Here is a 21,711-nt window from a genome sequence, read left to right as displayed (position 1 = left end):
GCAATTGATGTGGTCCATTGTTACGGAGGCTTGTGGTCTGGTGGTATATGGCCAGTGACAACCTTCATGTTTTCTCTTATGCTGAGCTCAAAGCAATTCATGGATTAGCACAGCTAATCAAGAGGGGGGGCGAAGGTACTGACTATTTTGCAAAGGCATATGGCAAATTTTCAGTATCAGTACAGGTGACTTTGAATGCTTTCCTCTTGAAGAGCTGTATTGGCAAACTGTCCTCATAGCTATGTGGAGTTCTTGTGATAACATCTACTACATGTAGTAAAGCAGTGGCTCAAAATGTATCCTGCTGACATCTGCGTAGGTTATAAGCCCTTGAGTATTGAGGGGTCTGAACACTGGCACAGGTTGCCCGGAGATTGTGGGATCTTGATCCTTAGAGATACTCAGATGCCATCTGGACATGGTCCCAGGCAACCTTCGTTGTCAGTGATTCTCTGCATCTCTTCCATGGGTCACTGCTGCATTTCATAGAAAGGATGCTTCCATTATTTCAGATGCATTACAGACTTTTCCTTGCCACAAGGTATAGCTGTATACACAATAAAGATGATCTTGTTTAAATCTAGTATAGTATTTACATTCACCCTTTTATATGAGAATTGCAATATGCACATTCACCATAGATGCATATACATTTTGTTAAAATTTGTGTATTGTACACTTCTTGTTTAAAGTATTTTTCTTCTTGCTTTGTCTGGCTATGCAAAACATTTAAAAGGAAAATTAATTACAGATAATTATGTTCACAAAATAGTGAAGTAGTATGTGTGTGTTACTGTGGGAGGGCGAATACTGCATATTCATACAGCTTTGATTTGTCCCCTTGCTTGTTAAAATGAAGTACTGTTTTTTAAAAATTGTATGTCATCACATAACTAAATAGCGTATGTGTGCAAAAACAGGGCAGTGTTAAAACTGAAAAGTTTTGCTACCTTGTCTTAAGATATCCTAGTTTTTTCTACCTAACTGCATAAAAATAATGTTTAATGCTTTTTGTACTGCTAATTCAACATGACAACTATAGCTGCTCTATGGCTACTTTATTGAATTAAAAAATAGAGATGACAAAATTAATATGGAGGAAATCAGGCAGGCATTTGTTTTTCAAAAAGAGCGAGCTTCATTGCTTCATAACCAGGTGGACAAAGTCTGGTTTTAAGGAAGTGTACGAAACACAAAGGAAATCCTTTCCATTTCCTTTGCATACACTTTATGCATAAAGAAGAGTAACATGTAGGGGACACTTGGCAAATTTTCAGTAAACGGTTGTCTAGGTGTTGAGTCACATAATTCTGAAAACAAATTAAAACCTTCTACTTCAGTTCCTTCCTCTGATTATTCAGAGGACACTTTAGATACATTCTCATCTTATTCAATGCAAATTCTTTTAGGTATACCTGCAATATTTGTGAAGGTGCCTCTATTTTATCTATACACTCTTAGAAATGTCAGGTTTTTAGCTTTGCTTTCAGACCATTTGCAGATCTTGCCAGACCTTTTTCCGGAAATGAGTACAGCCAAGATACATCTATATTTAGGGCCTAACAAAGTATAGTCTGATTTTTGTCATGCACATTGTTGTATTCTGACTACTTTTTGCTGTTGACTTATTGGCAATGATGTTTTATGTTTTTTAAGGTGTTTTCTCATATAACATCTGTGAAATCTGTAAATTATTTTTTTTCTCTTCAGTAATTCCATTGAGAAATGTTGGTTTAAATCTCAACCCTTCTGTTTGGTATGAGCTCTTACACATTTTTCTGGTTAATATTTCATCCTCAGAATGTTCAATTTGTGGTTCTGCTTTAGACACCAGGTCTCATTAGTGTTGCCTTTTTTCCACAGACTGGAGAATTCTCAGCTCGCTTCCTCTTGAAGTTGCCTGTAGATTTCAGCAACATTCCTACATACCTTCTCAAGGTAAAATGAATGTCTAAGTTGACAGTATTTGTGAGAGAGTATGAATTATTGAAACGTTCTTAGTAACTATTTTGACTTTCCTGCCCTCCACTTCTCCAAGAGTTTGAAAGTCCACCATTTCTAAACCTGATTGGATTATGTTTTGGAAAGGTGATGTTAGGCATACTGTTGTTTTGTGTGTTGTGTTACCAGGTAGTAGATATACACCTGTCTAAAGGACCTTGCAGGATTTGGGTTGTTGTGGAAGATGGCATGCAGTGCAGAAGTTCTGGTTTTTCAGGCAATACAGTAAGTCACAAACTCTTGACCATAGCCAAGGTATTATCTTGGGGATAAATTTAAATATTTCCAGATAAACTCTTTTGTATGAGTCTATGGAATTTCATGCTATGTAAATGTTGGGGTTTTTAATGAACAGTCCAAATGTACTAGTAGTCTCGATCATAGAACCAGAAAAGCAAACTAAATACACCATTTCTTAACAGGAAGTGAAAGCAAATACTGATGACGCAAACTGAAGGTTTTGATGATTACTTTGCTTCATTGTTTACAACAAACACTAATTTGACCAGATACTTTAGAAAGTAGGACTATAGAGTATTGGTGTGAGTTGCAAAAATGTATTTCTTTCTTTGCTATGAGGAAAAAAGAAAAAAAGGCAAAAAACAAAACTTGTGACAAACTACCAACATGGAATAATTTGAAATGAGTGGTTTTCACAGCAGAAGGAGAGTCACTCTTTCAAGCACTTACTGTGGAAGCCCATCATGAGGTCAATGTTACTATATTCAGAGAATGCAGTGAGAGATCTGGATTCTCTCTGTGTATCATTACTGGCAGAATTAAGTGCCAGAATTTCTACTGCAGACAAGGTCTGAGTCAGCTGATGTTACCAGGACCCATCTTTCCTTTAAACTGCATGTCTGCCTCCTTACTCAGCTCTTTACTTTTAAATATATGGAAAGAACATCTACTTAATGTTTAGCAACTAATGTGTTGAGATGAAAATGTCAGTGTGGATCCCATTACCTCCTCTTTATCTTATTGTTAGAACTGTCTTCAACTATTGTTAGATCACAACTGCAAGTGTGAATCTTCAGTGTTTCTCCAAATAAGATGTCTTGAGCAAAGAACCATGAAAATAAAGGCAGGCATGACTATAACCTTACTGAAATTTTTGGTTGTAGTCTGAGATTGGTATCCTATGATCTCTTTACCTTTTGCAGACTGTTTGCTGTTTGAGAAGTGAGCTGCTCTTAACTTTCTCAAAAGCATCCAGATATTTTCAGTTTGTTCCCATGTTCATGGTAGCAGCCCTTCTCCCAGCTGTTGTCTTTCATCAGGGCCTGCTCTTCTCACTTGATGGGAACGTTTCTAGTCAGATGGGAGAGGGTTGGCCAAGGCCTTTTCAGGAAGGATGGCGTTGAGAAGCAGGATGCAGCAACAGTACACCTGGACTGCAGAATAGCTGTGATTTTGCTTCTAAAAGACTCTGTGGAAAAAAGGAGACTGAGTACGTCTAACGTGAACTGTGCTGCCTGCTCCTACCAGAACTCCAAGTGCTGTATTTTCCAGGAAAAAATTTAAATTGGTCAAGAATTTTAGGACAAACGCATGCCAAGTTCAGTAACTTCAGTCACAGGGTTGTCTTAAACCTCTGTTCAGCATCTGAGGAAACTGCATGACTTGGAGGTTGGAAAGTGGTGTATGACTTATGTAAGTAGGAACCCTGTGATAGATTCTACTTTCTCTTCTAGAGAGTAATGTTTTGATGCATGACAGCATAGTCTTCCTTAATATAATTCCCTATCATGTTGACTAAACATCTGCTACCTTCTCTAAATGAGGTTGGTATACTGTGGATAAATCATCAGTGCTCCATAACTGCTTCTTGGAGCGTTGTTCACCCTGAGTACTGAATGGTTCATTAGTCTGAAGGAAAACATGTATTTACTTTTTATGCATATATAGACTGTGTGTTGTAAAGAGACACACACAGAAGGTAGCAGAATCAAAGTTTCCCAGTCCACCTTTATTTTGACATTTCTAAAATCTTAATGTCTTAGCTTTGGGGTTTTAAAATTATTGTGGTTTTATACGTAATAGCCTGGATTTTTACAACAGCAGCCCTACTAGATGGGCAATGTACTGATGAAATCCTTAGCTTTTTTATGCAGACTTCTGCTATGCAAGTTGACAGGTTAACTGTCTGTGGCAGGCAGGTGATACGTAGTCTGGATGAGTAGCCACAGGAGAATAATACTGTTTTATTCCAGTAGTGTTTGTTGACGGCAGAAGAATGGTTTGACTTAGGCTCCAGCATGGATTATGACAGAGTATGCTTTGCAGCAAGCATGGATCTTTTACCCCTGCTGCCTTAGCTCCTTGTATTCTCACATTGTCAGCTATATGAATGTCATCTCATATGACAATAACATAAAGGCAGGTAGAATTGGAACTACTATGTTGTGGTTGAAATAATTATGATCTGACTACTCCAGATTGATAAAGCTATTTTAAAAAAATCAGATTTTTTTAAGCTATGTCTTTCTTATTTCTTTTTTTTTATGAGACTTTTGACATAAATAGATCTTTGATTTGTTGCAATAAAATAGTTTATTTTCCATCATGTCTGCCAGTTATGTTGGCTTCAGTGCTACCTGCTGGATTATGGTACATGATAGAGCATGTATTGATGCAGTGGAAATAATTGTTAATATATTACCCTGAAAGGTGGAAGAGCAGTCAGTAATTGAAGGCTGTTAGTGTATGAACAGCTTAATGTTTAACTGCAGAATTTAATGTGTTTGAGTTGTGTTCTAGTCTGTAACCAGCCTTATAATGTGCAGTAGCTTCTCTGTAATGATTTGCAAGGTTCAAACCTGTGTGTTATACTTTCTCTGCCATCTTCTTTTTTGATGTTTAATTAATACTGCTTGTATTAAATATTTCACCAGATTTTAAAGACCATTATTTTTGCCTCATCAATCACTCCTAGTACCCCAATGGCTTGTAATGCTCTTCTGAAATTCTTATTGATGCCAGTAGGTAATCACACTACAAGTGTGACTGTAAGGCTTTATGTCGTAAGCCAGTGTTCAGGTTTGAGGATGTAAGCTGTGAGAACAGTCTGTAGTGCTACAAAATCTTCAGAGTTGTTGAGAATATACTCCAGAATCATAAGAACTTACTCTGTCAACTTTGTACTGATGATGGTGAGAATATTCTCCCTTAGCTATAAAGAATGAAAATTTGAAGGTGTAGCGTAGGTTGGGTTGTTATGGACTGGAGAGGCGGATTTACCAGGTTATTTTAAAGGTATTCACTACACTAAATTTAAAACTCAGTTAAACTGTGTGTGTGTTTTAAGGAAAATAGCTGAGTATATGAAGAAGAGCAAGAATGATTAAAAGAGCAATGCAGAGTACACTATCTTTTCCTTTGAATTCTAAAATTCTAGTAAGAGTTCCTCAGTTATTATGTAGTTGGAAACATAATACCCCTTGTAGTGGCTGCAGCAGGTGAATCTTTTTTCGTAAGTTTTCTTGGCATATTCCTTCACATTTGAAAGAAAAAGTATCATTCTTTATTTTCCAAGCTAAAGAACTGTTCAAAAAGAAATGTTGGCTGACACTGAAAAAGCACATTTAGGAAAAGATACGCTTTCATTATTTTTCTTCCTTTACAAAGTTATACTTTAATACAAAGGTTTTGAATTGAACGTGGACCTTTGTATCCATTTTTATATTGTTTTCTTATGTAAATCCATTTGACATAAAGGAGTATTTTAAGTGTTGAAACAACTGCAGAATCAAGCTGGTGGCTCAAACTACTACAAGGTTCATTACTGGTAAGTCTTTCATTAAGGTTCCCTTATTTGACAAGAATGTGGCTTTGGCTCAGGAAAATACATCTGTATCTGTTTACTATTATACTTTCCCTTTCCCTTTTTCACAGTTGGATTTTTAATCAGCACATTCATTTTGGCTTAAATTCTTTTCTGTTGGTTGCAACATTTTTAATTTTCACCACAGTATTTTATAAATGGAAGTATTTACTGTACATACTGGTTCTAAGAGTCAGTCTCTAGTTCACATTTGTGCCTCTTTACAGATACCATGTATGCCACTAATAACAAAGGTAATAGACTTAGCATCTCAAATACCTCATCCAAATTTTGCTTCATTCTTTGTAGTTTTGGTCAGCTATGGGTACATGTGTTATAATAATTCATTAAATGTCTCCATCTCAGTAATTTACAAATTGTGCTGGATTATGTGACTGTGAACTCTAGAGTATGTTGCAGGTGATGATGTTGAAAACAAGACATTTAGGTATTTTTCTTTTATTTCAAATTTTTTTTTTTTGAGGTTTTGGCTAAGTAAAAATATACTCTGATTACCACCACCTTCTTGTATGTAATTTTTAAAGTATTCATTTCTATTCATATGTACCTGCTTGTTGTGACCTCGTGAATAACTAGTGTCTGGACCAGTTTAGCTATGATGCTGTGACCAGCAGCCTTCCAATAATTTCTTACTATTAAAGTGTAAAGAAAATATGCAAAGCAGACCTAACTTCTTTTTGTAGAACATTAAAATTTTTTTTTAAATCTTTACACTGTTTTTTCTGAAGAACTTTTTTTTTGATGACCATTGTACTTGGTGCATATCTTTCAGAACTTAAACAAGTAACAGACATTGTCTAGACACATTGCCAGGGGCCAAACAGTTGTGTGTAAGACTGTCAATGGACAAGGTTTATCCTCAAGTTCAAACTGAAAGATAACAACATATTTGTGTTTTTCTTTACTGTTATTTCATCATTTGGATGTCTGTTAAAAGACGTCAGTGCAACTTTTGTTTATGACATAGACCGAATTCCAAGTACTGTGAAAAGACTGCAATACTTGTGTATGTTTGAGTAATCAACTATAGTAGAGAACAAACAAAAGTTAAGTATAATATGCAGGGTCAAATGAGATTTTTTACCAGGCCAGTTTATTATTGTGATTTAGCAGTTTGATTTATTTGACAGCATTTAAGGTTTGTATTAAATAGCTGCAAATACCAGAACGCAAATACCAGAACACAAATACAGTTATATAAAAAGTAGTGCTTCTGCTGTTTAACTAAAAAATTTGAGCTAAATATTCTGAAAAAGTATAATATTTTCTTTTGCTTTCAAACTTCATTTGATTTTGTTGGTAGCTCACTAACTAAAATCTGATGTGTAGTGTCTTAAGGTCACAAAGTCAATGGCAGGAAGAAATTAGAGTCCAGATCTGACTTGATCTTTTTGCACTAGACTGTTTTACACTGTTGGGCAGCTACCTCTCAAAAAAGCATAGAGCATTATGCAGTATATACTATTTGACTATTTTCCCCATAATGTATATGTCTCCTGTGTTGGGTAGAGTGATGGACCTGTGCATCATATGAAGCTTTCATGTCTATGGTGGCAGCTGTCATTTTACCTCTTACAAAAAGGAAAATTGATGGTTTATAAGACTTATAGGTAATCCTGAAATAATATGTAGTTCTCATAATTCACAATATTTTGACCATGCTTTCCATAGAGATCTTTTAAGCTAATACATGGATTGCTTTTAACCTTATACTACTTAAGACTTTGTGACAGAGGCATAAACTTAACTTCCCGAATTGTATTCCATAAAGTATTCCTTATCTTGAGATGTACATAAGCATTTGGAGCAAACAGTTTAAATATTAGAAGTAGATGTCAGTATGATATCCATTAGACTGCTTATTGTACCAGCATTCAATTAGTTAAACAGAATATCGAATCGTCAAAGATTGTCTAGGTTTCTTCTGTTAATAGTTTAAAGGCAAACTTTATAACGTGCAATTATAATGAGGCATTGAGATTTTAGATTAGAAGTGGGTCTGTGCAAGTTAGTACTGGCAATGTTTGAAATGGAATAGTTTGTAGTAGCTGAAGCCAGTAAATTGTACAATCTAGAGGCCATGAAAATAAATGTAACCTGTGTATGTGAAAGAGATGTCATTGATACTTGTCTCTAAGGATCTTTCATTTAGCCTGTGCCCAGAAATGTGCAGTTTACTTTTGCTGTCTACTTTTTTCATCAGAAAGTACTAAATGAAGTACCACTGAGGAGGTGTTCCTTTTCTTCAATATGCTGGCCAGAGCAGCAGCCTGTTGCCAGAAGCATGCAAACTCCAAGCAGGGGAGCTTACATAATGAGTGATGCCAAAAATGAAAAAATAAGGTGTTCATGTTGTGAAATGTTTCTGGCAGTTCAGGAAGTTGTGGAGTCAGAAAAATAGTGACTCTTTTTATGATAAAATATTTTTAAGTGTCTGTTTTTTTCATAAGAGCTTAAAAAACTGTAAGATCAGTCAGCTGTAAAGGTTTGGGGGTTTTGTTTTGGCTTTTTATTTAGCAGGATGTTTCAGTTGTCACTGTAGGTAAAATTGTAAGATCTTACTTATTTCACTGAATAGAAGCATTGTGCTTCTTAGCTAGTCTTACTGCTGCAGTCTAATTATTAATCTTACAGAGTTTTGCAGAATAGGTTACCACTTTACTGACTGGAGAGTTAAGAGTAAATTGTTACTGTTCTAATTCAGGTAGGCTCCAGAAATACTTATAGAAACTATGATTTAATTAGTCATTCTTTCATGATTTTATTTTAATATTTTCTGTCTACAAACCAAGGGAAGCAAAGCCCTATAAAAGTAGACTTTATAATGAGAATGTTATATTTGAATTTTTGAAACTGATCAGTTCCCTTCATTCTCACTAAATTTTATTAACTTTTCCACAACAACATGATTTGTTTGTAGTAACTAGTCACTAAAACCACATAGTGTCAGGAGCATGTTAAGCTCCATATGCTGAAAGCCAAAAGTAATTTTTTTTTTAAATCAGCTTTTTCTGTAATTTATTGGAAGATTTTGTTAATAAGATCTGTCAACTGGAATAGCTCATTCTGCACAGCTGATGATTTTTATAGGTTGTGATCTTAATATGAATCATAATCTCCAATCAACTATATTTCTCATGACAGTTATCTTATATTTAAACACTTTATTTTTATAATACATTAGTAAAGGAAAGGACTGCCATATCTACTGATAAATTAAATCTTACGATAATCGTCTTAATTTTTGTGAATTTTTCTCTAATTTGATAGAACTACTAATTTGCTATTCTGAGATGAATGGAAATAGGGTTTTTTTCATTAATTTTCTGAAAAAATTTTAAGAAAAGAAGTTTAAAGTAACAGCTTCTGAAATTTAAAAGCCTTTTTTGCATCTGGTGGGAAAGTTCATAGACATGTTATGTTGCGTGACTTGGTTCAGATTTACTGCCTTGTTAGGGCTTGTAATTTGTACTATTGCTTTACATTTGCATTCTGTGTATTGCATAGGAAGAATGGAATTCAATAGCCATAAAAATAATTGCAGATTATTACATAATGATGGTGCTTGTTTTATCTGTTATGGTCCACCCATAGTATGTATAACAAGCAATGTACAGAGGTCTTAAACTGGGAAGAGGATATTGGATATTTTTTAAAACTTTTTTAGTTCCCTATTGCTGTTTCTTCCTGAAAAGAAGAAAATTCGAAGTTGTTGAGCATAGAATATAAGCATAGCAATAATCTGTAAAATTCATTAACCAGCAAATCTGTATTTGCAAATATAGAAGTACATAAAGCATGATGGTAGAATGTTAAGAAGGGTATTTCAGTGCGGAGCTGACAGCTTCTTTCTACTGTTAGGTTTCTTCCTTAGGCTTCAGGTCAGGGCTTAAGTCCTACAGGAGCTCATATTTTGAGGTTTTAAAGTCAATTTTTTATACAAAAGTGCCAGTTACAGTGATTGGGTTGGTTTAGTGTTTGGGGGTTTTTCGTTCTGGCTTTCAGATTACTAGATTATGTCTTATCTTCTTGAGAAAGAATAGTACTAACGTGAATGTATGTCTGTATGATGATTTCATATGATTCTTAGTCTTTCATGTTTCAGATTCTGTGATTTGCAGTGGTAACTTCTTTCTGTTACATACAGAAAATCTTTTGATGGCTGTCAGTCTATAACATGGGGGGTTTGTTTTTTTTAACACGTATCTGAAAATAACTGTAGCAGAGTGTATTACACTGCTCACTTTTATTTGGTTTCATAGGTTTAAAGGTTTAAGCCAAAAATTTTTAAAAAAGGAAAAAACTTTAAAGCTTTACTGTTTGAATCAGCTACTCTCAGCACTAAACATTCTGAGGTTGAATGATCCATCACATTTATTTTTGTCTAATTGATACTGACAATGTCATTGATCATAATATCATGAAACAAACAAACAAACTAGGATGTTCTGCTGGGGTTTTTTCTATGTTACCAAACAAATGCACAGCGTTTTCTCCAGTAATTGCTAATGAATAACATGTCATGTTTCTATCAAGCTTTGCATTTCTATAGTAACTTCTATTTAGGAAAGTAGTTGCTTGTTTACATAAGGTATATTTTGGTATTTTCTGTTTTAGAAAGAGACTTTAGATGGAGAAGGCTAAAGGAAAGACTGCCTTGTCCAGCAGCAGCATCTCAGTGAGACAGTGAAAGAAAGATAAATAAAACTTAGACCTGTTGACTCTCTATTTCTGTTTTAATGATTTCAGTGTTCGTGCTAGAACTTGTTTGTCTTTTATGTGCTGGGACCTGTAATCATTGCAAACAGCACGTCCATGGGAGAGATGGGGCAGTGGGGAGGAGCATTAATTTGGCTTCATTGGAAGCAATTAGGTGCACTCCTTAGGTCTTAACAGGTTACCAGTAATTTAGGCAAAAAGGTGTCCGCGAGTTAAATGTTGGTTTTCAATTACATGATGAACTGTCTGGAGTGCACGTACAATATTTAAGTATACCCAGATAATATAGATAGGAAGTTCTGCTGCTGAAGGAAAATAGTGAAATAAACTAATAATGCTGTTCCAACTCTTGCCACTCTGTCATTTTAATGATTTGCTTAGTGGAGTTAGCTTTAGTAATAAACTACTGAAATATGTCCTTTTTTTACTATATCTAAACATGTTTATATATTTGGAGATAGCAGATATTCTGTGTTTTACTGTACCATCTTTTCTGGTCTAGAAATTGTTAGACAAATGTGACTGACGTCTTGACTAAAACTGATGACTGACTGATGGTATGTAAATAATCAGCTACTCATTTGCAAGAACCCTGAGGACAATGTGTTGGTTAACAAAGAATAATCATGCTCATTCTAAATTATTATTTTCATTGTTTAGCATTTATAGTGTGTGTCCTAGATAAAATCATTAATTCTATCTCATTTCAACTAGACTCATGACTTTTTGTAAGTAATAAATCTTATTTAATTTTCATCGTACTATTGTTAAGTGATTAGCTCTTGAAACATAGGTCAAATTACACACAGGTTACCATTTTGACATACATATAGGTATTGTCTCTTTTTGTCTACATAGACTAAATGAAAATAGTAACTGAGCATCTCATGTTCTTTTTATTATATTGTTCACAGTAGTTGTGACATATGGAAAAAAACCTCTATTTTTTAGACAGGACTTGAAGCATGGAGGAATTAGGTATATACAAATTTGCAGTGGAATTCTGAGCTGTGAGTAGACAGCTTGTCCAAGGCTTTAATCAGTATGGTGTTCTTCCTCTCCCCATCTCGTTCTATAACCTTCACAATTCATCACAATTACAATGAGCAGTCATTCAGGTCCAGTGCATTTTTGCATTTTCTTGAAGGAAAGACAAGCTACTTCTGTCAGCAGGGAGAGCTGTATGATGTCAGAGTTGTTGGAGATTTTTCTCATAGGCCATTTTTCCACTGATACAAATTTTTATGTTGTCCCTCGTTAAAATTCTTTACTGTTCTTGAGTGTCTTAAATATTTGTTGATTTTAGTTATCATGGACACCTCTTAACATTTGGGCAATAACTACAAGACGGTATATTGACTCATGTAAGCCACCTTTTCCATTGGAAAATTGTATGCTGCTTTTTTTGCCCTCCACCAAACTATAAACAACAACAATAAAACTCTTCCTAGCATATTGGTCCAAGCAATAAAAAACATTTGGTTTCTATTTCTGACAGGAATGAGATGCTCCCTGCATGCCCCTGACTTCAATGGCAATAAACTTATTACAAGTACATAATATTTCTCAGGATCAGGCTTTTGTTAATGTTTTAGAGCTCAGTGAAATGAAGTATACCTCTGATGATGCTTAGAACTTCTATGATACCTTCCTTCCCAAAGTTCACAGACCCCAGCTGTGTTCTGTGTGAAAGAAAATCACTGCAACTGTTTCACTGATTTAAAAAAAAATAAATTGAAAAGCAAATGAGAGAGCAAGGAATAGAGTACATGAAATCTAGCTTGCTGACTGTCTGATAGTCCTCTCTGGGTGAGAAATATCTAAACTAAGATACAGTTTTAATTTTATATTCTTTATAATGTGTTCCATCTTTGTTTACAAATGGAACACTTAAATTTATAGGTAGAATGTAGTTCTTTGTATCCATTTTGTTTTATGCATATAATGTATTTTGACAGTGTATGTAAAATGCCATTAAAATGGCAGCAATTTCTAGGCTTTGTTTTGTCTAATTAACCTTGACTGCACGAGAACTACTGAACAGAAGAGCTGTTTATCTTACATTAAACATTAATTTTAACATGGCAACTCAGGCTGGTTTTGCAAGTTTTAAATTTTTTTTTTTTTTAATTTAAAATCAGAAACCGTTGTTGAGACTTTATTTCAAGACATGGAAATTAATAGATGGATACTGGATAATAAAAAAGACTTATTCAGAGCAAGCAGTGTATTTGGAATAAAGGCTAGCAATCAGGATTTATGCAACTTGTGTAGTAGAAATAAAGGACTGTGTTGCTAATAATATGACACTTTAGAACTGCATGCTTTATGAGCTCTCCTAAAACAAAAGAAATGTTGGAACGAAATTACTAGAGGAATTCCTCTGGTTGCAATAGCAAATGTTTCATGAGAAGCTGTGCAACTGAATTTGTAATAGAGAAGACGGGTATTCTACGATTGTGTTCTTGCAGCATAGGTTTTATTCTATGGCAGTAACTTAATAACTAAAATATTCTCTTTTTTTTTTTGTTATGTTTTGTTTACCACATTGCCAGTTCCTTCTTGAAAAGATGTGTGACCAAACTGCAGCCCAGTTTACAGGCCTTCCAGCAATGATAGTATCAGATTTAGGAGACTATACCTGTTAAAGCAACTTGGAGGCATATATTATCTCTCTGACTCATGTGAGGCAGCATTGCAGTATGCAAAATTATTTTTCCTTGGCTTCTTTACTTCTAAATTTTGTGAATATAACTGGATAAATTTATCCCTTGTAAAAAAAAATTATGTAGAAAGCTTTATGCCAGTGATACCAAAATGTTATCACTGTTATCAAAAGTTAAGTAACTGTGTATGAATAAACAATATATTAATATAATGCTTCAATACTAAATAATAAAGAAGGAATAGCACTAAAAAGGTAATTTAATAGAAAAGAACTGAGAATCATTAGAAGCCTAATAAGAACAGAAGATCCATATAAGATTGAAAGAATTGCAGTCTATTAGGTTTGGAGGGATGCATTCCCTGGAAACTTGGAAAATTGTAATAGTGATATGTATAAATAGGATGTAAAAAAAAATATTTTTTTTTAACTTTGCCATGCAGTTCAGAAAGACAAAAGGTGAGTGTGTGCTTAGTAGGACAACTCTTATAGAGCAAGGTGATACATGTGCAGTTTTGTGGCACACAGAGATGTAGGTTTTAAGATTTTAAGTAAAACAACCAGATTTGTGAGCAGTAGAAATAGTGAAGCTTCATTTTGTACATGTTTTAATCTCTTGTCTCCTTGAATCTCTACGCTGTGCCATTATGGTTCTCCTATGTGTCCAATGTAGCAATTTAGCAAGTGAGAAGACAGGGAAGTGTTTTCACTGGTTGGCCCCCCAGTTGCTACCATTCACCGGCAAGCTGAATTTATCTGTCACAATATGTGCTGGGGTAATCGTTTGTCTGTCTCTTCTACCTGACTGCTGATCTTCATATAGTTTCTATGAACATAATTATCTTTGAGACTAAAAACTGGTCGGGGAAAGGAGGGAAGAGGGTGGGGAGGCAACTGAAAGTGTGCTCTCATATGCACTGAATCTGAAACCAAATTAAAAGGGGGAAAAATCATTACAATGTATGTACATAGAATGAAAAACTTGCTGACATTGAAAAGTTTTTCATCATCCAAAAGGTTTTAGAACAATTTTGCTTGAGTGGGATGAACGCCCAAGTAGAATATTTACACTTGGTTAGACTGAGACATTTGGTTGAATTTGTTTGAAAACTCCTTCCTGCAACCTAAGCCTCTATCAGTGTTGTTTAAATCAGTTTGGGAATGCCCATCTAAGGGATTATACAGTTTAAAAATAAATCTTTAGTCAAATGATCAGTGCAAGAACATTTGTGGTGGGTCAAGGTGCAGGTTTTCTCTGTTCTCCACTGACTTATTCATCACTCTTGCTGTGAAGGAAATATCTCCCTTCACATGAGCTAAGAGAATCAATAGCAACTTTTCAATGTGAAGACAGCCTAACAGCTCATTTAATATGCAAAAGCTATTTGGGGATTAGACAGAAAAAGCAAGAGTCTAAATTTGTAGAGAAAGATGAATAATCTCTGGATTACCATATTAAGGCAATTTTGGAAGCTACTATCAATTAAGATATTTACAGCTACACAAAACATGTTAGAGTGTGCTTTTTGAATTGCAGAGAAAAAGTGGAAACAAGTCTTATCTGTTCATCTTTGTGTTCTAATTTTGGATTCTTTGAAAAATACAATGAAAAAGATTCTTATTGAGATTAATATTTTGGAAGCTTATTGTGTGTAAACTTTCGAAAACACTAGTTTGGAACTTTCACAGCATTGTCTCCAGATACTTACTAGTTTCTTCTGTGCATGGGTGCATTCAGATCCTTGCAAAACTATTACATGGAGAACAAAGTATTTGAAAATGCTGTTTAATTATTTCTAAGTAAACAATTAGTTTGGGACTATTTAATTTTTTATGCAGGCATTAATTGCAAACCAGCTTCTAACATGCTGAAAGCTAGACAAATATACTGCAAAGCATTTATCAATGCTGATTGAGAAAGGAATACTCCAAAATTGACAAAAATAACTTGACGGTGTCCTGTTAAGTAACCATCTGCAAATATATTAATTCTGTTGTTTTAATGGACTCCTTTCTTGATTAATCAATGACCTTATTCGCTCAAGCATATCTGTCAGGACATGTCTTCCTAAAAAATCTATTCAGCCTAGAGCATGTAAGGCATCATCATCATCTTCAAACTGTCTTAAGTCAAGAAAATGTTGTGGTAATGTGGGCATTGCTTGGGCAAGAACATTAAGAACCTTGGTCAGGACCTTTTTAACCATAAAAGGATGTGTGTTAAGCTTTCTTATTTGGTGTAAGTTGGAAGGGAGTGAAAAAAAAAATACAAAGGAATTTTTATTACAGAGAAGCATTTCCCTCCAAATAGTACATGAAGGAATACCATGTCTGAAAAAAGATTTTGTTGGCAGGGGAAGAAGTAGTCTGAACTACATATTGTTACTGATAAATGTTTTAGCTGTAGGTGAATAATGTATTAAAATTCAAACTTGTCTAACAGCAGAAAAATAAAAAGTTAATTTTTAGACACCTACTTATTTTTTATCTGTTTGTGTAAATCTTTCTCTGGGTACTAGGCCTGACTATTTTTTTTTTTTCCAGCCATACCTAGAGACTGTTGCTAATTGCAGGCGTTTAGAAGCTTACCTCTAAAATGAAGAAAAAGTAAATGAACTTGGCATTGTGTGTTCCCAGGAATTTGCATATGAAGAGAAGGGGTTTTCAGAGCAGTTCCATCCTGGTGGTGTACAAACATAATTGTTAGCAAAATGCTTATTTATTGCTCTTCAATATGTTTTGTATTTCTTTTGAGAATGATGAGACATTCCTGGGCATTGATATTATTTATGGTGGGAAAATGATACATTTTATTTTAAGATCATGAAATCATAAAAGAAGTTCAAAAGTGAATAGCCACCTTTATGCTCTTCAATTTGCATTCCATTTTTAAGCCTGTATTCCTTTTTAAATTTAGCAATATTAACAAAATTCTTAATTCCAGGTTCACCTTCAGTGACCAAAACTGTTGAGCATAATAAGAGAAAAGTATGTTCCCTTTTGTTTCCATGGGTGATGCACGGATTGGTATATTATGCCTAAGCATGCAACACGTGTCATTAACTGTAAAGACTTTGAATGTTTCTGAGAGTCTGTAAAAAAAAAAAAAAAAAACAACAACAACAAAAACCCCAAAGCATACTAGTATTTCTATAGCCTCTGTTGCAGAGTGAGTGTCAGTCTTCTCTTTCCATATCTCATGGTGATGAAACTACATCTCAATGTGAAGGACCAAGAAGCACAAATTTTATATTGTTTCGATTTCCACAGAGGTTCTTAAAGAGATTCAATGTGGTGCTGAGAGGACAAGTCACATAATCTCCTGGGTTTTCATACATAAAATGGGGGAAGAAAAATAATTGTAAAACTTTAGTGTTGTACTGTTTCACATTGATACAATGTTTTGTTTCTTTATTGCAGTCTTAAATTTCTTTCTATAACAAATTCTTGGTTGTACAGCAATTTCAGTTATTTGGAAGCATTTACATGCTGAAAAGGCAGGTAGACAACTTTTCAATAAGTCTGTGTGTGCCTAATATGTGCTTGTAATTTCAGAGCAGTAAAGGGATTCCTAAGAGTGCTTGTCTGTCTTCTGCAAAGGACTGGCAGAATGAGAGTAAAGTTTACTTATTTCTGCTGTCTTTTTCCTACAGTGTGTTTTGTAGAATGTTAGATATGTTACAAATATGAGATATAAAATGTAGATTTCAGTCAATAAAATAACACCTACAAAGCAATATATTTACAGAGAAGTACACAGTATGGAGTGTATATTGCCATATAACTTTTTGGAATGATGATATGGCTTCACTGAATCTTCCTCCTCAGTTTTTCTTACACAAATACTGAAAAATATTAGGCAGTTAATCAGAGTAACTGATTATTCAGTAATGAGAATCAAGGCACTTGCATTTGTAAACAAGGAATCCCTGATATACTCAACTGTCATAAAAAGTAGTTGATTTCTAGTTTTGAACCAATGTTTTGTCTGGAGTGAAGAGCACGTGTACATCATGGTTGGTGCGTTTTCTTCCCTGTTTTGCAAAGAAGTATTCATTACACTTCATGTTGTGGGAAAGGACTAGCTAGTGGATTCATTTCCCTGTGTGTGTTAGAAAAAAGAAGAGGTTTATGATCCTGGAAAGTGATCAAGGCAAGTACTATGACTACTGTTATGAAACCAGTTGCATGCAATTTTTTAAAAACAAGTATTTCAGATGCCTTTCTAGAAAGGCTGGTCTAATGGTCCAGTTGGTGGAGCTTGGGCCACTCAAGAGACAACTGAGTTGTTTTATTCCATGAGGTGTATTCTGCCCTCGTTGAAGTCAACAGGAACATGATCAGAGAACTATATTCATAAACATAGATTTTTCAAACCATCTGAAATACAAAGGGTAATTATATGGCATTGCATATAAAGGTTTCTTTGTGTTATATGCTTGTTCTGTGTTTCAGAGGGACAAATATATACAAGAATTGTGGGTGTGTCAAAGCACCAAAACTGGTTCAGACAGGTAGAAGCATTTCAAGTGGTGTCTTTTGCACCATTAATAATTTTGAGTTTGTCTCAATATTTCTGCATCAATATTATGAATCCTGTTTTCAGGGATTTATTACTCTTATAAAAGCATCAGGCTGAAATTTGGCTCATCAGACAAATTACTCTTTCATTCTTTTTCTATTAAAAGAATTTTATGCTGTCAGTGATAGCTGTCTGATACTGGAAATGCTTCTGCAACTTGAAATTTTTTTCTTGTTGTTCATGAAGCAGTTGGTGGTAGTTAAAAGAATTAAGATTAATAGGTATCCTTTCTGCTGCACTGATGGAGAACTTTGCAATTGAGATCTAAAAGTTAAGAAATACAGGCTTAAGCCCTGTAACACCACTGATAAGATGTATTAATCTCCACGTTTTAAAATTGGGAAACTGGTTTATGAGGTTTTGCTAGAGTCATGTAGTGACAGAACAGAAATAGATTCTGGTAGTTGCAATTTTTAAGCCATGGAATATCAAATACAATAATTATTTTATCTGCTAATTTAGTTGTGGCTGTCAACCTAAATTTAGTATGATATTTATTAATAGGTGAGTACAAGTTGTTCTTTGTGCTAATCTTTGTCTATTTGAGTATTTGTTTATCATGGTTGAACTTTACGCAATTTAAAGAGCTGTCATTCAGTAGATTTTTTAAATCTTTAAGTTATATCCTTTGATACAGCTATGTTGGAGGGAGAGAGGAAATGAGCAATTTTATTAATTTCAAGCAAACTGAAAAGGCTTGAAATAATTGTTTTAAACATTAAGTTTTGCTTTAGTCATAGGATATCTTTTAAATACTGTTGTAATCCATTTTAACTATAGTTTGAATTGTTACCAGCAGCTAAAAATGTCTGTGTATGAATTTAGGTTTACAAGTGTTTTGTATAAGTACTTTGCAAATGCTTTTGTGCTGATTTATTTAAAGAATTATTTAATGTCAGTTCAATATGTCAAAATGAAGCAGAAGACAGTGGAAATTATATTATACTCTGTCCATTTGAGCAATGGCATGCATCAAATTCACTTAACATTAAAATTAAGTAGACTTTCAGTGGTGAGACTGAAGTGTCATTCTCTTCTTGCCTTCATTGGCAAGTAAGCATTCAGGCCTTTAGATGTAAATGGCAACTCAAGCTGTTGTGGTATCAGGTTGATCAAACCAAACCTGAATTTAGGAATGGCTTCAGTTCTTTCTGTCTTCCTCTTACCTTCCTTCCTACCCAATGTATGATCCAGCACTCTATGAAAGAAACTTATTTATGAAATTTTGTTACAATATCAACTATCCAATACACAGGCATTGGTATTGCCTGTGCTGAGTTGCCTGTTACCAGTGTCTGGATTGCTGATAGCTTCAGTATCAGCTCTGGCAAGATTGCAAAACTTGTCATGATTACTTCTGCATTAGCCAAGTTTTCTCAACACAGAGCTCAACCCTTAGCACCAGAGGTCTGATTGATTAGTGCCACAGTATTTCTTGCCCTTCTGAAGACAATGGCTTTCATCTTCTTCCTTACTTGCTCTGAACTGTGCTGGAACCTTCTAAGCCCCCACTATGTCAGTGAGAGCAAGACCTTCCTTTTATGAAGTTTGTTTACTTAATCTGAGTGGAAAGCATATTAAGGCATCTTGGCTTTCAGAAGCAGTACTGGAAGGGTATGTTGATCATACCTACAACATCCTTTGCAATGTCCTTGGAATTTCCATATGCCTGAAGAAGCTCTACATTGTCCCAAGATCTGTTTTCTGCTTGTAGACTCAGAACTAAATGAATTGTTGTCTTTCAGACAGAACAACACTGTAGGTTCCAAAGCAGATCAGTTTTACTCATGCCTACCTTATCATTGGTAGTGGTGTCAGAAGTTTGTTGTCATTCAGGTTGAGTGCTTTGGGTTTTTTTTTTTCTTAAATAATTAATGAGGATAGCTTAGTTTTCTCAGTAACACAGCTGGGTACCCTCAGGCCACATATCATTAGGTTTCCAGGTGCTGAAATATGGAAGATACTTGAGTTTCCTGGTTAAAAAAAAAAAAAGTTAGGTCTTGATCAAATATTACGGCAAACAGAAGTTTTTCACAGCTTCAAAATATTTGAAGTGACATCATTTATAACATAAGTGAAATTGAAGATCAGTATTTACTTTATTGGCGGTATCCACTAACAAGGGATTATGTCAAAGTTGGCAAATACCTGCTTAACTTCTTTGTGAGAATAATATTGCATCTCAGTTCTGGTGAGGTTTGTTACATCCTAAGTTAGTTTAATTAAATCCAACTTTGTTAAGTGGGAATTAATGCAGGGATATATATTCACAAACTGCCTAAGGCTCATAAAAATGAGTCCCGTCTAGTGAGCAGACACCAAGTAACTACAGCATTGCTTAAGGTTGCTCTGGTTACTGAACTAGGTTTGTGCCAGCACCTGTTTAAAGCTCAAGTTTTTGATTCCATTACCGAAGTTCCCTGGAGAATTACAGTCAAGAAAAAGGATCTCCTATTGGACATTGCATTAACAATAATGTCACTATGTTAAATGAAAGAACAGTGTTTAGATTACTGGGAATGTACGTATTCTTCTAAGAATAAACCTTTTTTTTAGCTGGAAGAGTTGATCATGAGCATCACAGAATACACGAAAAATATTTGTAAGAGCCAGTGCATTATGTCGCTTATCTACCACGTCACAACAGCAAGTTGTGGTCCCATTCATTTTCCTGGATGCATTTTATCTACAGTTTATTTAATGAAAATATGATAGAACAAGAATTACATTATTTCATATTTCATAGGAAATTAATGGAAAATTCATGGACTATACCTGTAAATGAACTTCTGTAGCATGAAGACTCAAGGGAGTATTTCCTCTTATTTGCCTGTTTCAAAATCTAATCTGATATAGTATCTGTGATCTTCAAAGGAAACACATGTTTCTGTGTTCTTGCCAATTAGTTCACCAGTGCTTTTTGGATAGTCAAGTTAGCAGATCACAAAATATGGGCATTTAGAGAAAGGTCTCTTCACATAAGCATAGTGAAACTGAAGTGTTTCTCACTTCAGTTTGAAGAAGAAGGATTAAAGAAAGGATATTATTCATGTTAATGGACAGTATACTGAAATATTTTGCTTGAACTGAAACAAAAGTTTATGTAAAGTGTAGGACCTTTTGCTACAGCCTGGTAGTGCATGTTTTAAGTGGGTGGATGTTCACTGACATAAGGAGGTATGAGATAAAGTTTTCAATAGCATCATCTTAGTTTTCTTCAACAAGCAGTATGAGAAGACCTCACTTGCTTTTTTCAAGGAGTACACTATAGCCTGATGAAAGTTAGAAATGTCTGTGTCTGCTCTTTTTTGTTTCTCCTTCCCCTAGTAGCTGTCCAGTTTTTCTGTTTCCAAAAGGAATTTCAAGTAAGGAGGAATAATCTAAATTCTGATCTCTGCCACATGAGTGCAGTTTTTGCAGACTTTGAACCTTTACAGTTCAGACTTACCTCCTGTTTTGTTTTTAACCTTCCAATAAATTAAGGCAACATTTTTTCTTAAGCTGTTTTCTCAGAAAGTGAATGGGTGACTTTTTCTGAGGAGCTGTACAAACAACAGTCATTTCACCATCAGTCTTGAGCCTCCACTTTCTAGGCTTACTGAACCTTAACTACAGGTTATCGCGGACTTGCTGCAAGTAAGTGCTGCAAGTCATAGTCATCTCTGCCATCTATCTGCCTGTACAACAAGATAGACTTCCATTTTTCCTTCTCAAGAATGGCTTTTCAGTTGGAAACAACAGCCTCTGGAAAGAGTGGAGTGCTGCTGACATCCTCTGAACACATTTCTGTGAAGAAATTCTTCATACATTTTTACATCAAGGGTTTACCTATCATATTTCAGAATTTCAGGTGAACTACATTGTTAATTTAGCAGTAATATGAGCTTGGTTTCCTAGGGA

At 34.8% G+C, this 21,711-nt stretch overlaps 1 protein-coding gene across 5 annotated transcripts in view; it reads left to right on the top strand.

Annotated features, from left to right (window-relative positions):
- The window catches only part of BABAM2 (BRISC and BRCA1 A complex member 2), a 180,604-nt gene that overhangs the window by 60,363 nt on the left and 98,530 nt on the right, over window positions 1-21,711 (top strand). For all 5 annotated transcript variants that reach the window (XM_075042888.1, XM_075042885.1, XM_075042886.1 and 2 more), the window contains exon 6: window positions 1,864-1,938. In XM_075042888.1, the coding sequence (XP_074898989.1) occupies window positions 1,864-1,938 (75 nt within the window). The remainder of the gene's footprint in view (window positions 1-1,863; window positions 1,939-21,711) is intronic.

This window comes from Buteo buteo, chromosome 12 (assembly GCF_964188355.1).
Source record: "Buteo buteo chromosome 12, bButBut1.hap1.1, whole genome shotgun sequence".
NCBI lineage: Eukaryota > Metazoa > Chordata > Aves > Accipitriformes > Accipitridae > Buteo > Buteo buteo.
Note: the sequence above shows the minus strand (reverse complement) of the source record. Positions and strands in the feature narration are given on the sequence as shown.